Source organism: Camelus bactrianus, chromosome 15, assembly GCF_048773025.1.
Source record: "Camelus bactrianus isolate YW-2024 breed Bactrian camel chromosome 15, ASM4877302v1, whole genome shotgun sequence".
NCBI lineage: Eukaryota > Metazoa > Chordata > Mammalia > Artiodactyla > Camelidae > Camelus > Camelus bactrianus.
In genome coordinates, this window is record NC_133553.1 from 43,347,158 (window position 1) to 43,361,765 (window position 14,608).

At 42.8% G+C, this 14,608-nt stretch overlaps 2 protein-coding genes across 10 annotated transcripts in view; one reads left to right on the forward strand and one right to left on the reverse strand.

Annotated features, from left to right (window-relative positions):
* The window catches only part of KCNG3 (potassium voltage-gated channel modifier subfamily G member 3), a 61,682-nt gene extending 48,272 nt beyond the window's left edge, over nucleotides 1-13,410 (reverse strand). For 3 of the 5 annotated variants that reach the window (XR_012511916.1, XM_074378781.1, XM_010967706.3), the window contains exon 1: nucleotides 11,658-13,410. Coding sequence is in view for 4 of the 5 variants with exons in the window: in XM_074378781.1 (XP_074234882.1) it covers nucleotides 11,658-12,322 (665 nt within the window). In the remaining variant the exon portion in view is untranslated. The remainder of the gene's footprint in view (nucleotides 1-11,657) is intronic. The other 2 variants (XM_074378782.1, XM_074378780.1) reach the window with 1 other exon arrangement.
* A 204-nt stretch (nucleotides 13,411-13,614) lies between these two features.
* The window catches only part of MTA3 (metastasis associated 1 family member 3), a 180,686-nt gene continuing 179,692 nt past the window's right edge, over nucleotides 13,615-14,608 (forward strand). For all 5 annotated transcript variants that reach the window (XR_006719189.2, XM_045504783.2, XM_010967707.3 and 2 more), the window contains exon 1: nucleotides 13,615-13,898. Coding sequence is in view for 4 of the 5 variants with exons in the window: in XM_045504783.2 (XP_045360739.1) it covers nucleotides 13,784-13,898 (115 nt within the window). In the remaining variant the exon portion in view is untranslated. The remainder of the gene's footprint in view (nucleotides 13,899-14,608) is intronic.

Genomic DNA, 14,608 nt, shown 5'->3' on the forward strand with positions numbered 1-14,608 from the left:
GAGACAGCTCCGCCCACCGCCTGTCAGGACTGCCGGACCGCAGGCCTCTCCATTCTTTGATCAGGGAATAAAGTTTTCCTTTTCTTCTGACCCACTCAGTCCCGTTCTGTTGGCAAGAAGGGCACCAGGCAGGTGGACCATTGTTGGGGACCAACTTGGGAGGGTCAGTAACAGAAACTCAGGCTTAGGGAAGGAAGGTGCCTGAAGGTGCCCAGCTGGACAGGCCCAAACCCTTGACAAGACCATTCTAGAGCAAGGGTCAGCAAACTATTCCTGTAAAGGGCCAGACAGTAAATATTTTAAGCTTTACAGGCGGTACGGTCTCTGTTGCAACTGTTCAGCTCTGCCCAAGTAGCAAGTAAGCTGCCATAGACAATATGTAAACAATGTGGCTGTGCTCCAATAAAACCCTATTTATGGACACTGAAATTTGAATGTCAGGTAATTTCCACAAGTCAAAAAACTATACTCTTCATTTGATTTTTCCCCCCAGTATTTAAAAATGTAAAAACCATTCTTGGCTCAGAGGCTGTACCAAAACATGCACTGGGCCTGAGCTATCTGCAGGTCACCATCACCAGTCCTGCAAAGGAAGGTGTAGGTGAGGCACAGCAGAGACCTGGTCATACAATGGTGTCAGGGCCAGCTTGGCCAATTACAACAACATCTTCTTGACCCGGAAAATGAAAAAGGTAAACCCTGCCACCACAACCTGGACCAACACAGCCAGCCGAGAGCAGCTTAGATGCAAGATTCAATCAGGGTAGCCCTTTGAGTGCCAAGATAAAATGTGGTCCAACTGGCCTCACTGGCTCCACCCTTCCCCACCAGAGTCTGCCCTCCACTGGGACCAGAGTAATCTTTTTTTTAAAAAACACCTTTACTGTGGTACAATTCCTGTGCAGTAAACCACACATATTTCAGAAGTACAATTTGATGGATTTTGATAGATGTGTACACAATGAAACCACCACCACAATCAAGATAGCTAACATTTCTATCACAGAGTGATCTTTTAAAATTAAGTCAAATTATGTCCTCTGCTTAAAAACCTACATTCAGATACAAATCCAAAGTTCTGACCATTTTGTCTTTTAAAAAGAAGACTATCAAAAATAGATCATCTTATAAATGCTGGAGAGGGTGTGGAGAAAATGGAACCCTCCTACACTGTTGGTAGGAATGCAGTTTGGTTCTGCCATTGTGGAAAACAGTATGGAGATTCCTCAAAAGACTAGGAATAGACTTACCATATGACCCAGCAATCTCACTCCTGGGCATATATCCAGAAGGAACCCTACTTCAAAATGACACCTGCACCCCAATGTTCATAGCAGCACTATTTACAATAGCCAAGACATGGAAACAACCTAAATGTCCATCGATAGATGATAAAGAAGCTGTGGTATATTTATACAATGGAATACTATTCAGCCATAAAAATGACAACATAATGCCATTTGCAGCAACATGGATGTCCCTGGAGAATGTCATTCTAAGTGAAGTTAGCCAGAAAGAGAAAGAAAAGTACCATATGATATCACTCATATGAGGAATCTAAAAAAAAAAAAAAAAAAAAAAAAAAAAAAACAGAAGACAAATGAACTTAAATATAAAACAGAAACAGACTCAGACACATAGAATACAAGCTTGTGGTTGCCAGTGGGGAGGGGGTTGGGTAGGGACAGACTGGGAGTTTGAGATTTACAGATACTGACAGGTATATATAGAATAGATAAACAAGTTTGTACTGTATAGCACAGGGAAATATAGCTGAGATCTTGTGGTAGCTCACAGTGAAAAAGAATATAAAAACGAATATATGTATATTCATGTACGACTGAAAAACTGTGCTGTACACCAGAAATTGACACAACATTGTAAACTGACTATAACTCAATAAAAAATATAGATCATCTTAGTTGGTACATCTATCAAACTTTACAAGATCTATATTCCTCCACCTTCACCCCCAATTCCCTACCACTCTGCTTCCTTGCAGACCCTTTGAGGGTCTGTACTTACTGTGTTCTATGCTAGGAATTGTGTTGCTTAGATATCTTCACAGCTGCCTCTTGCAGCCCTCCTGGTCCTTGTTCAGACATCCATCACCTTATCAGAGAGGCCCTTGCTGACCACGACTAACATTTACTATGTAAACCCCGTTCTCTGCTTTATTCCTTCACTTATCACCATCTGTTATATACTTATTTACTAGAATAGATGGTTCTGGAGGGCAGAGACTTTGTTTTGGTCACTGCTGTATCCCCAGCACATAGAACAGTCCCACATACATAGTAGCTGCTCAATAAATGTTTGTTGCATTTAATGAATAAATGACTGCAGAGCCATAAAACCAATTTGCAATTGACTTCTTAAAATACAACATGCTTACAGGTTGAAGACAACTTATAAATACACACTCTCCTACCAAAACTGAAGACGCTGTTGTATTTACGTGATTCTTTCACATGTATAATTCATTTAAACATACATACTGAGTGCCTACCCATGAGCAAGGTATTGAAGCACGTAGTGTTGTGAAGCATAGAATTTCTCTCTTAAAGAACTTCTAGACTAAAAGGAAGCCAAGACATAGTCACAAACAATCTCATGAAAGGACAGTGAGAAGGGGCCTAAGACAGGGAAAGAAAGAGCTGAGCAAGTTTAGCTTCCTGCCAGGTCTTCATTCCTTCATTCTTTATATTATTAATATAAAACTAGTGCTGAATTTCATTCATATTTTAGAGAAAAACTTGGCAGTATCTATCAAAAGAATTTTTTAAAACACAATCCTTTTAACCCAGCTATTTTTTTCACTTTGGAATTTATTCAACATATACACTGACACCAATTTGCAAAGAAACATGAAAAAGACTGTGTTCTGAGCCACTGTTTGCACTTTTGAAAAACTAGAGCCGAACTAACTATTCCACAGCATGCTATAGCAGGGACTTTGGAATCAAATGCCAGTTCACGACTTACCCACTATGTGAGTCTGACATACTACTTAACCTATCTAAATCTCAGTCATAAAATGAGGATTAAAAACGGTACTACTTCATAGGGCTGTTATGAGACTTAGATGACAAAGTACATGTTAAAATTTAACAAGTGACTAGTACACATTAAGTATTCAATAAATAGTGACTATTACAGCCATTACTATTATTGACAAGACAGACACGTGTTAAATGAATTATGGCCAATCTACGCAATGGAATACTATACAGATTTTAAAATGGAGGAGGAAGATTTATATTAACAGATATGGAAAAGGTTCCTAGATGTTAAGTGAAAAAAGCAAATTGCTAAAAAAGATTATAAAATAATCCTAGTTATAAATTTAAAAAGTGAGGGTGGGGGTATAGTTCAGTGGTAGTCCTGGGTTCAATTCCTAGTACATCCATTTAAAATAAATAAATAAAATTTAAAAGGTATTTGTATAATATGTATATGTAATTATATATGCAAGCACACAATGTATGTACATATACACATACACACACATATATATATGAATGTGTGTATATATATGCAAAAAATTTCTGGAAGAATACTCAGAAACTGGGTAATAGGATCGAGAAGAAAGGAGCATGTTTACTCTTCACTTTGCAACACTTAGAACCATACTTTTTGCCAATGCACAGTTTTCATTTAAAAAAAATTAAAATAATGTTAAAAATGACTTGCTTGGTGTTGGGAAAAGCTGGACAGCCGCATGTAAATCAATAAAGTTAGAATACACCGTCATATTATACACAAAAATAAACTCAAAATGGCTTAAAGACTTAAACATGACAGGACACCACAAATGTCCCAGAAAAAATCATAGGCAAAACATTCTCTGACATAAAGCTTAGCAATATTCTCCTATGTCAGTGTACCAAGGCAATAAAATCAAAGCAAAAATAAACAATTGAGACCTAATTAAACTTATAAACTTTTGCACACCAAAGGAAACCATCAACAAAACAAAAGACAACCTACAGACTGCGAGAAATATTTGCAAATGATGTGACTGACAAGGGCTTAAGTTTCAGAATATACAAACAGCTCATAGAACTCAATAACAAAAAAAACAAACCACCCAATCAAAAACTGTGCAGGAGACCTAAACACGCATTTCTCCAATGAAGACATTACAGATGGCCAATAGGCACATGAAAAAATGCTCAATATCGCTAATTATCAGAGAAACACAAATCAAAATTATAATGAGTTATCACTTCATATCAGTCAGAATGGCCTTCATTTAAAAGTCCACAAATGATAAATGCTGGAGAGGGTGTGGAGAAAAGGGAACCCCCTGCACTGTTGGTGGGAATGTAATTTGGTGCAGCCATTATGGAAAACAGTATGGAGATTCCTTAAAAAACTAAAAACAGACTTACCATATGACCCAGCAGTCCCACTCCTGGGCATATATCCAGAGAAAATTCCAATTTGAAAAGATAACATGCACCTCCATGTTCACAGCAGCATTATTTACAACAGCCACGACATGAAAGCAACTTAAGTGTCCACTAACAGATGAATGGATAAAGAAGATGTAGTGTACACACACACACACACACACACACACACACACACAATGGAATACTACTCAGCTGTAAAAAAAAGAATGAAATAATGCCATTTGTAGCAACATGGGTGGACCTAGAGATTATCGGACTAAATGAAGTAAGTCAAAGACAAATATATGGTGAAATCTAAAAAAATTACAGAATGAACTTATTTACAAAACAGAGACTCACAGACATCGAAAACAAATTTATGGTTACCAAAAAGGGAAAGGAAAGGGAGGGATAAACTGGGGGTTTTGGGATTAGCAGATACAAACTACTATATACAGAATAGATAAACAACAACATCCTACTGTATAGCATAGGGAACTATATTCAATAACTTGTAATAACTTATAATGAATAAGAATTAATATATATGTATAACTGAATCACTGTGTATACCAAAAATTAACACAGCATTACAACATTGTAAATCAACTATACTTCAATTAAAAAAAAAAATACTTGCTTACCAAAGGGATTTCAGAAAAAAACACTTTGATTAGGTATTGAAAAAAGAAAGTTTCTGCTGAATTCTAAAATTGGCAGCAGATAGAAAACCCTTGTACACATATTAAAGGAAACAGTCCACTGTGAAAGAATAGACTTTAACTGAGGTTCTGGGTTATGTTCAATCCTATCAGAGATCTAGTAATTACTGGCTTCTGAAAATATCCACCTTATCTGCAAAGTAAAAGTACTAAGACTTTCATCTTCAGTTTCAAACAATGCTTTTTATATTTAAAGTACTTTAAAACCTATTGAATTTATATAATAGTGACCTAAAAGGCAATAGAAATAATATAATTGATTTTCAAATTTCCATCACCTGGTCTTTCATTTTGATTTCACTTTTTTATAACTTGGGCTTAAAATAACACCTTAAGAAATTTAAACATCTTTACATCTCCTCAAATTCTCACCACCACAACACAAAGCAATACAAATTAAAGATCAAAATTCTATCACAAAGCAACTTTTACAAGTAATTTCTAAAGAACAGATTAAAATTACAGCAAGCCTTTGCATGCTAAAGAGATTTAAAACTCAAAAAGAAAACACTGCTGCCCAGACTGACTGAGGGACCAAAAGTAAAAGGAACAACTGTTTTACATCTGGTTCATCTTTTAGAAGTTTTGACTAGTAAACAGCATCTTTTGATGAAATAGGCAGCAGTGCTTCATAATTTTAAAAGATGACTACGTCTGTATGTTAAAATGCCAAAAAGAACGTTAATCTTCTTTGGCAACGTTGAAACGATACTCAGATGTTACTAGAAGGCAAACTGCCTGAAAAATCTGTAGTTTGTCTTATCAACCAGATGAAACATTAAGAACATCATCCATTCTAAGATTACTTAGTTACCAGAATTGCTCACTAAGGGAGCTTGTAAATGTGTTCACCAAAGATCTTTAACAGAAGGGATAGTCTTCTCCATGAGAGGGTCTGGGTTGTACAGAAAGAAAAATGGTCCATGATCCCTCTCCCACCGACCCTCAGGAGATTCCTTTTCCAGAGCCTTCTCCTCACAATACCCCCAAATAGGAAGCAGACCCTTGCAGAGGAGAACTGGATTCCCAGCTCACTACATTTGGGTCAAGGCAGGTGAGCAAGAGGGACGTCGATGTCTGTGGGCCCTGCCACTGCTCATATCTGGTAGCTCACATACTTTCCTAGTGCCGGCAGATGAGTCACCACTAGTAACATAATAAAAATCCACATATTTACCCAAATCTAATCACTCTCACTGTCTCTCTCCTGCTGTTCCCCTAGACCAAGACCCACATCCTCTCCCCTGCCAGGTCTTGCTGTATCATACTGCTGCCCCCTCGAGTTCCTCCTCTACCCAGGGGTCAGTGGCATTTTGAAAATACATCAGATCTTATCTTTCCTCTGCTTTAAAACCTTTCAAAGACTTGTCGCACTTGGAATGAAATCCAAACTCTCTCCCAGGGCATGCAGGACCGCCTGAGAGGTCCCTGCCTCCCCTCGAACCCCATCTACCCCTCTCCTACCCCTGGACTAAATGCTAGCCCACATGGGCCTTCCCTTTGTCCTGTAGACAAGCCAAGCTCATTGTCATCTCAGAGCCTCTGCACGTGCTATTCCCGCCACCCAGAACACTCTTCCCTCCCTTTCCCAAGGCTGGGTCTTTCTCATTATTCAGGTCTCAGCTCAGGTCACCTCCTCACGGCCTTTGCAAATGAGCATCCCTGCTGCATTCTCTGCTGTGATTTTCTTTCACTATCTGAAATTCATATTTATCTGCTGACTTTGTTAACTGTCTCCCCCTCCCTCTACCACCTGTAGGCCACCAGTTCCCAGCTCCATGACAGCAGAAGCCCTGTCTTGATGTACCTCTGTATCCATAGTGCCTGGCACAGTCACAGGAGTCAAAAAAAAAAAAAAAAAAAAAAACACAACCACCAAAAAAAATGATTGAATGGTTAGAATCATAATTCTTAAAATCATTATGTATTTTCTCAAATAGATATTGAAAGTACAGCTACTATGTTCTAAGCAATTGTGGTTTTCTTTGAATTAGGTCATAAATTGGAGAACAATGTATCTGCAACTCGTATCATTAACAAAGGACTAATTTCTTAATTCTTTTTAAAAAGCTTCCAATTGAGAAAGTCATTGACAAAATGAGCAAACAGTATATACAGCTCACCAAAAAGTAAGATAAATGACTCCTAAATATATGTGAAGATGCACGTTTTTACTTGAGGCAAAAACAAATTAAAACTACTAGACACCATTTTTCACTTTCTAGCATGGTAAAGATCAAAAGTTTAATAACACTTTGTAGAGTATGAAGAAACATGGTCTTATACATTGCTGGTGGGAGTATATACATTGATAGAACCTTTTGGTAGAGCAATTTGGAATTATCTATGAAAATGCCAAGTACAAATGCCCTTTGGCCCAATGACTTAACTTTCAGGAATTTATCCTATGGATATACTTTCTTGAAAGCAAAATAACGTACACTTACAAAGATATTCACTACAGCACCTCCTACAGACCAGAAACAATATTAAGTGTCCAGAAAGTCTAAGATGTCCATTCAATGGAATGTTATGCAGCTGCATAAAAGAATTGAGTAGCTCTTTATAGGCCGATATGGCATCTCCACAACATGTTGGTGATTTTAAAGGAGATTTCAGGACAGTGTTCTCACACTGTTTTTTGTTTGTTTATTGTAAATATATATGATATGCTTGTAAATACAGAGAATGTTCCTGAAACGACACACAAAATGCTAGGAACTCTGGTTACGTTTAGGGAAAAGAGCTCCATGGCTGGGGAATGAAAAAAGGCTTACTTTTGTAGCTTTTGAACTATAAGGTATTATTTATATGACTTTTAACCACCCCCAAAAATCAGCTTAACAGGATCCTATCCATACACAAAATGTTTCCAAATTATTGATTTGGAAGACCACTCAAGATTTCTTCCAAACGTTACACCGTGTACTATTCTAGAAGTTCAGAGGCTGGGGTGGGAGCATATAGTTCAAGTGGAAGAGTGCACATTTAGCATGCAGGAGGTCCTAGGTTCAAACCCCAGTACCGCCATTAAAAAATAATTAAACAAATTTAATTACCTCTCCCCCACCCCCCCAAATAAAAACACAAACCAAAATTTCAGAGGTTAATAAAAACATATATTCTTATCTTTGTTCCTTTTGCACAATAAAATAAGTACTTGATAAATAATTATTCCTCAACTTAGTAGGGTTTTTTCTCATTTCAGCACAGAATCCCACCTTCCTCAACTAAGAGTTCTACCGCTTAAACACCTCAGCCTTACCCCACACAGCTCTTCCATCTACACAAGAGAAAATATATTCCTGGAACGTTATATTTTGAAATGTTATATAAACAATAGATTATTTATTATGCCTAAATAATATTTTTTTCTAAAAGATGCTGGCATAATAATTAGTATAAGAGAATTTAGATGCCTTCTAGGGCATTTCATCTTGCCTAGTTTTGGAGCTAAGACATGTTTATATGAAAAAATAACCACCAAGCTAGGAAGGATATTATAGATACCAAATAAGTCACACAAGTAAGCAATCCCTCAAAAAAAAAAAAAAAAAAAACCTCAGGAGGAAATATCACATCTACTAGAGTAGTCAGGAAAGGCTTCAAAAGGGAAATAGAATCTGAGTTGTGCTTGACAGATGATCCAATTTCAATAGGCAAGGGACTGACTGCACAGTAAGGGACATCTCCATGGTTCAGGAACTCAAGTGAGCAGGCGGGTCTGGACAAACGGAGCCTGGCAGGTGGCAGGCAGTGCTTCTAGCTCCTGGAAATCCACTTAATCAGTCCCTGAACCTGCATCATTTCACTGTCCTGGATTTTTTTTTTTTCTTCCTAATACCCTCCAGAGTTGTCATTTCTTCTCCATTCTCACCACTTCAAAGCAATCCAAGATCTCATTCCCTCCCTCTACAAAAAATCTCCAAACTCATCCTTCAATCTCCACCATCTCCAACTGGCACAAAAATCACATTTGTTCCTTTATATGCATAATCCACTGACCTGACACTGCCAACAGCTAACCACTCCCTGCAAAATAAAAGTAGTCTTCCTTTCATTACAGGCCTTCCAACATTTGCTCTCTCTCCACCTCTCCATCACTAGACTCACACTCCCTAAACATAATACACAAATGTCATGCCTATGCCCATGATGCTTCTTTTACCTGGAAAAGTCTCCTTATTTTGTTCTCAAGTGGGGCACACATGGTTGTGTAAGTTGCTCACGCTATAGTTTATAGAAACGAAACCCCGCTGCCAGTGTTGGGCAGTGCACAACCTCTGCAACCTTCTAAAGACAGCTTGTTTCCATCTTCCCCCACTTTGAAGACTTTCCCAAAGCAACACAATTATTGATCAGTTGTGCCTCTGATTCCTACATCACCAATCTGACACATTTTCCTTGCAAAAAAAAATTTACAATATTTGGAACACCAATAGTGCCCTGAACACAGCAGATATTCAAAAATGCTTGCAAATTATGATATGTAAGTTGACAAAGGCAGATTGTAGTTAAACCATAAAAAGCCTTAAAAGCCAAGAGAGAAGTTTTGACTTCATTTGGTAGATGTCAAGTATGGTCGAATGATGTTTTAGAAGGACTAATTTCAGCAACCACAAGTAAACGGGGTTTGAGACACTATTCTCAAAGTACCACCTTAGCTCTGTTGGAGAAGACCAATGGAAAGCTCCCTCGGTAATGTGCAGGCTCCTCAAGTCATTCAGTCATCCTTCAGTTGATCTGTTTGGGATTATAGATATTGGTTTTCATATACCTACATTCACAATGAAGCTTAAAACTGGGCCATTAAGCCAAGAAAAACATGCTTTTGCCTGAAATATCTGCGTATCTAGGAAACAGTTCTGCCTTGAATAATTATACACATACATAAAATACATATACACAAATTAAACATTTATCTTCTTCCTTCACTTCTTTTGCAGTCTTTCTCTTTTCCATCTGTCTCTTTTCTTTTTAGTTTCTTTCTCTCTCTCTCTCTCCCCCTAAAATTATTATTCATGTCTCCCATTCCTTTCCAAATGCTTCATCTTAATGATCTCCCCAAACTTCCTCTATTCCCCCAAAATTATTATTCAGGTTATTTCACTGTTCTTGCTTATACACTGACTGAGCCGACTCCCCTCAATACTTATACTAATAACTCAATTCTCCCATTTCCTTTGCTAATGTAGCTTGAACCTTCACTTACCTTAGAATTCTACAATTACTAGTGAATCATTTCAAAGCCAATCATTTATGGCTCATTTTCCTATGGCCCTCTATAAGAATCAAGGGCACTTATGTATTTAGGAATATAAATTAATTTCATTGTACTGATGGAGTACCAAGTAAGTAATTCTTATCTGTAAATTGAAAACTCAGTTAGGAGCTAATAACAGTAAATAAAATGAGTCTTCTAGTGAATTTCCTTTCAAAGCATGTATCTTGGATTTCATGCCAAGGTGACATATCAGTAATGGACTCCGGGGTACCAGACAATTTTATTTACTTCTTAGATTTAAACAAAAATCTTTACTCTCCAAAGGAAGAATTTTACATGGAAGTAATCCACTGCAGTATCAAGGCACACAGCACCACTAGAACCATGCATCTGCCTATCAGGAAAAGATTACCATGCATGCAACCCAATTTAAAAAAAGAATAGAGGGAAAATCTTAAAATAGTACCAAAGGTAAAACAGATTATACAGTTTTGTGTTTGTGCCCAAAGAGGCTGTCTCCCTTGAAAATCTAACTTTACTGTTTATTCCTCCCACCAAATATGCAAAATAAACTAGTACTAAAAACAGAAGTATGTTATCACTACTGAAGGGTAAGCATGATCCAAGGAAAGGTCAAAATATTTTCCTTTCATCGTACTAAAGTGAAAAGAAAAACTATTAAATACTAGAATGCTGTTTCTGGATTCAGGGCAGTTTAAATTTTCCTCCTTTCTCAAGGTTTTCCCCCTCCCCATACTGAAGATTCCTCTAAAAGTCAGTGTGTGAAACTTCGGTACTAAACAGTGGACAGACAGGTACTTTGCTAACTCCATACTTCATAAGAAAAGAAGAGAGAAAGGGCACAGATGTCCTTGATGAAGCACAATGAAAAATTGGCAAATAACTCAAAACTGCTCTTAGCCCAAGGTTAAATTGTTAAATTAGAACAATAAAAGTTTTGAGAAATCTAATTAACCGGTTACTATTTGCTCAAAAGTATACTACAAAGATGGGAGGTTTGTTTATCTCTATCTGCCCCTCCCCTTGGCTGGCGATTCGCCCTCAAGAGGGGCGTCTTTTGTGTGGACCTGAGCCGGCTTGTACTGGGGAAATGGCGGGGATTGGGTGGCGGTGGGGAGGAGGAGGTGTAAGGACCAAACCTCCCCTTGGCTGGCCGCGCCTGGGGCCTCGTTGGGCCCAGAACCTGGGCCTGCTCAGCCTCCCGGAGGCAAACAGGACGAAGACTGGACCGACGGACGGGACGGACAGACGTGACATGACGGACTGGACGGGCAGAGAAGCAGTGCGTCCTACCCGGAGGGCTCCCTCCCAGGGCCGGCGGAGTACCTGCTCCGGTCATCCAGGCTGCGGTTGTCGGCCGCCGCAGCGCGCCAGTCGGGAAGTGTGCTGGCGCACAGCACCACCATAGACACGATCACAAACACCACCGACACGCTGGCCAGGATCTGCGCGGCCAGCGACGACGTGGGCTCCTCGAAGGTTCGCCTCATGCGCTCCAGCCAGCGCCGGGAGGGGGCCGCCTCGGCACCGCCGGATCGCGCCTCGTCGCGTCCCAGAGTACCGGGCTCCTCCGCGGTGTAGAAGGTGTAAGTGTCCGACATACGGTCGTCGAGGCGGCGCTGGCAACAGTACTCCAGGTGCGCGCCCTCCAGGCCCCAGTAGATCATCTCGTTATAGAAGGAGAGCTCGCACATCCGCGGCGCGAAGCGCAGCTTTCCGTGGCCGCGCACGTAGAGCAAGATGAAGCCGAAGGCCTCCGAGTGCCGGTCGAAGAAGTACTCGTTGCGCTCGCGGTCGTAGTCGTCGCACACCTCGAGCACGTCGCGCTCGGAGCGGCAGCCGTGCAGCCGGCTCACGCGGCGCAGCGGGAAGTCCTTCAGCAGCTCCCGGGACAGCGAGTACCGGGCGCCGCCCACGTTCAGCACCACCGAGGCTGCCCCGCTGCGCCCGAAGGTCATGGCTGGCGGCCCCGAGACCCCGAGGTCCGAGGGCGCCGCCGCTGCCCCCCGGCCGCCGCGCGGGTCCTGCCTGCCGTTGGCTGACGAGGGAGCGCGCCGTCGGGGCCCGCAGGCAGTCCGGCTGGCTCTCCCTCCGGGTTCTGCTGCTGCCCTTCGCTGGCCCGGGGGCCCCTCGTCTCTAGCCTCCTCTGCAGCCCAGCGTGACTGTTAGCGATGCTCCCTCCGCGCGGCGGTACTTGCAGGTAGTCGGGGAGTCCTCTCCGGCGCCAGCGCTGCGCCCCACTGGCCGAGAACCTGGCTGCCAGCGCCGCCGCCCCTGGCGCCCGGGGGATGCCCCCTCCGAGGCCGGAGTGCCCTTTCAAGGCGGCGGCGCTGTCCCCCCCTGAGGGGCGTGCGAGCCGAGAGGAGGTGCCGGTGCGGGATGGCTCCGGGTCCCCGGCGCTCCCTCCGGCCGCGGCTCCTGCGAGCGCCCCGCGGCCGTCCAGAGGCGACAGGCAAAGTGAGCGGGTTCGGAGGAGGCGAAAAGCCGGCTCCAAGAGGCGGGGGCGGGGCCTCCTCGCGGTTCCCCCTCCTCGCCTCCCGGCTCCTCTCCACTCACCTCCCTCCGCGCGCCGCCCTCCTCTTCCCACCCGCGCCCGCACCTCGCTCGGGCTGGGATTCCCCGGCGCCCCGCCCTGGACCTCGGGCTCCCCGCCTCGTGACGCGGTCCTCCCTCTCCGCTCCCTCCCGCATTGGCCAGGAGGGGTCCGCGGGGCGGGGGTGCGTGGAGCCGGGAGGCCCGGGTAGAGGCGGGGGCAAAGCCCCGCGGCCGGGGTCTCTGTTCCGCGTCCCGCCTCGGGCCATCAGTATGATTTGGGGAGCCCCCAAGGGCCCTTTTAACAGCCCCCAAGGAGAGGGGACAGGCGGGTAAGGAGGAGTGAGGACTGGGGTGCGGGATTTGAGGGGCGGGGACAGATGGCGTTTGGAAAGCTTTTTCCAGAAACTATCCGGAGCTCAGCTCGATCTGTGAGACCGCCCCAAAGGATTTCTCAGAGAAAGCACCCCAGCAATTCTTTTCTTGCCGACTTTGCTCTTCCTCTCCCGGCGCGGGGACCCACATACCGCGTGCTCCGAAGGCGGCCGCACACCCCAGCACCCAGTCTCAGTGCCGCCCTCCCGCCTGCCCTCTCCCGGAGGAGAGCGACTCTAGCCCCCGCTTTCTAGAGCGCGGGTCCTAAGAGAGCGCTACGTGTAGCGACCCTGAATCCCCTCGTGACGCTTCTTGTAGAATGGGATGGAAATCTGGGGGAAATCGCCTTGCCACTGTCAAGAACAGAATTTCTCCTTGCCTTCGTCTTCATCCTCCTTTTCATATTGTCTTAATTTCCCCCGTGCACCTTGGAGCCGGCTGGCAGGACCGGCCCTCGGAGCCTGAAGAGCCCTTCAAGGCTCTGCAGAGCTAATTGCCCTGGACCCTGCTCGATGCCCGAGGAGTGGGTTCCACTTGGCAGGGATTATTTTAAACTGCTCCCAGCAATTCAGAAGACTTCCGACACCGGCAGCCCTGCCCGCGCAGTACCCGCCAGAGGCGAAACAGGTGAGTTATAAGGCAAACTGTGTTAAATGCAAAACAAATCCTGGAAGAAAAAATGAGTGAGGTAGGGTGGGATGCGGTCATCTGATCTCAGAGTAACCCAGCTGTTTACTGGGAAGGGTTTTACTTCGCCCTTTACTTTTCATAATTTTGTAGAATTGTCCCATGCCCACTAGAGGTCACCATAAAGAGTCGTTTCGCTCTGATTCTACTGTGGATTCCTAGCGAAAACATCATACACCTAAAATTTGGAATGGTCTCTCTCACAAAGTAAAATCATTCTGGATGGTTTCTTAAAGAATGAAAATCACTGTAAGTTGTTTATCCCTAGACTTGGATAATTTATTTTAAATGTACTTAATGTGATGAAAAACTCAAAAACAGGAGTTTTTTGCTAAATAGCTACTAAACCAGAACACCCTGAAAGAAATGAGATTCAAGACAGAATCGAAGAAGGTGATGGCCATAAACTGGCGGAAAGAGCAGAGCATTCCAAGTAGCAAAATCTCAGGCGTGGAAGATTAAAGTCTGTAAAGAAAGCTAATGCATTTGCTTGGCTGAAAGGATAGGGATCTCCACTGCAGAATTTAGATTTTATCCTATAAGCAGTGGGACCCCTGAAGGTTTTAATAATAGAATTGACTTTATTTCAGGAAGATTCATTTGCCCTCATGGGTTATTCTAAGGAGGCCACTTCTGCAAACCACCCCCCA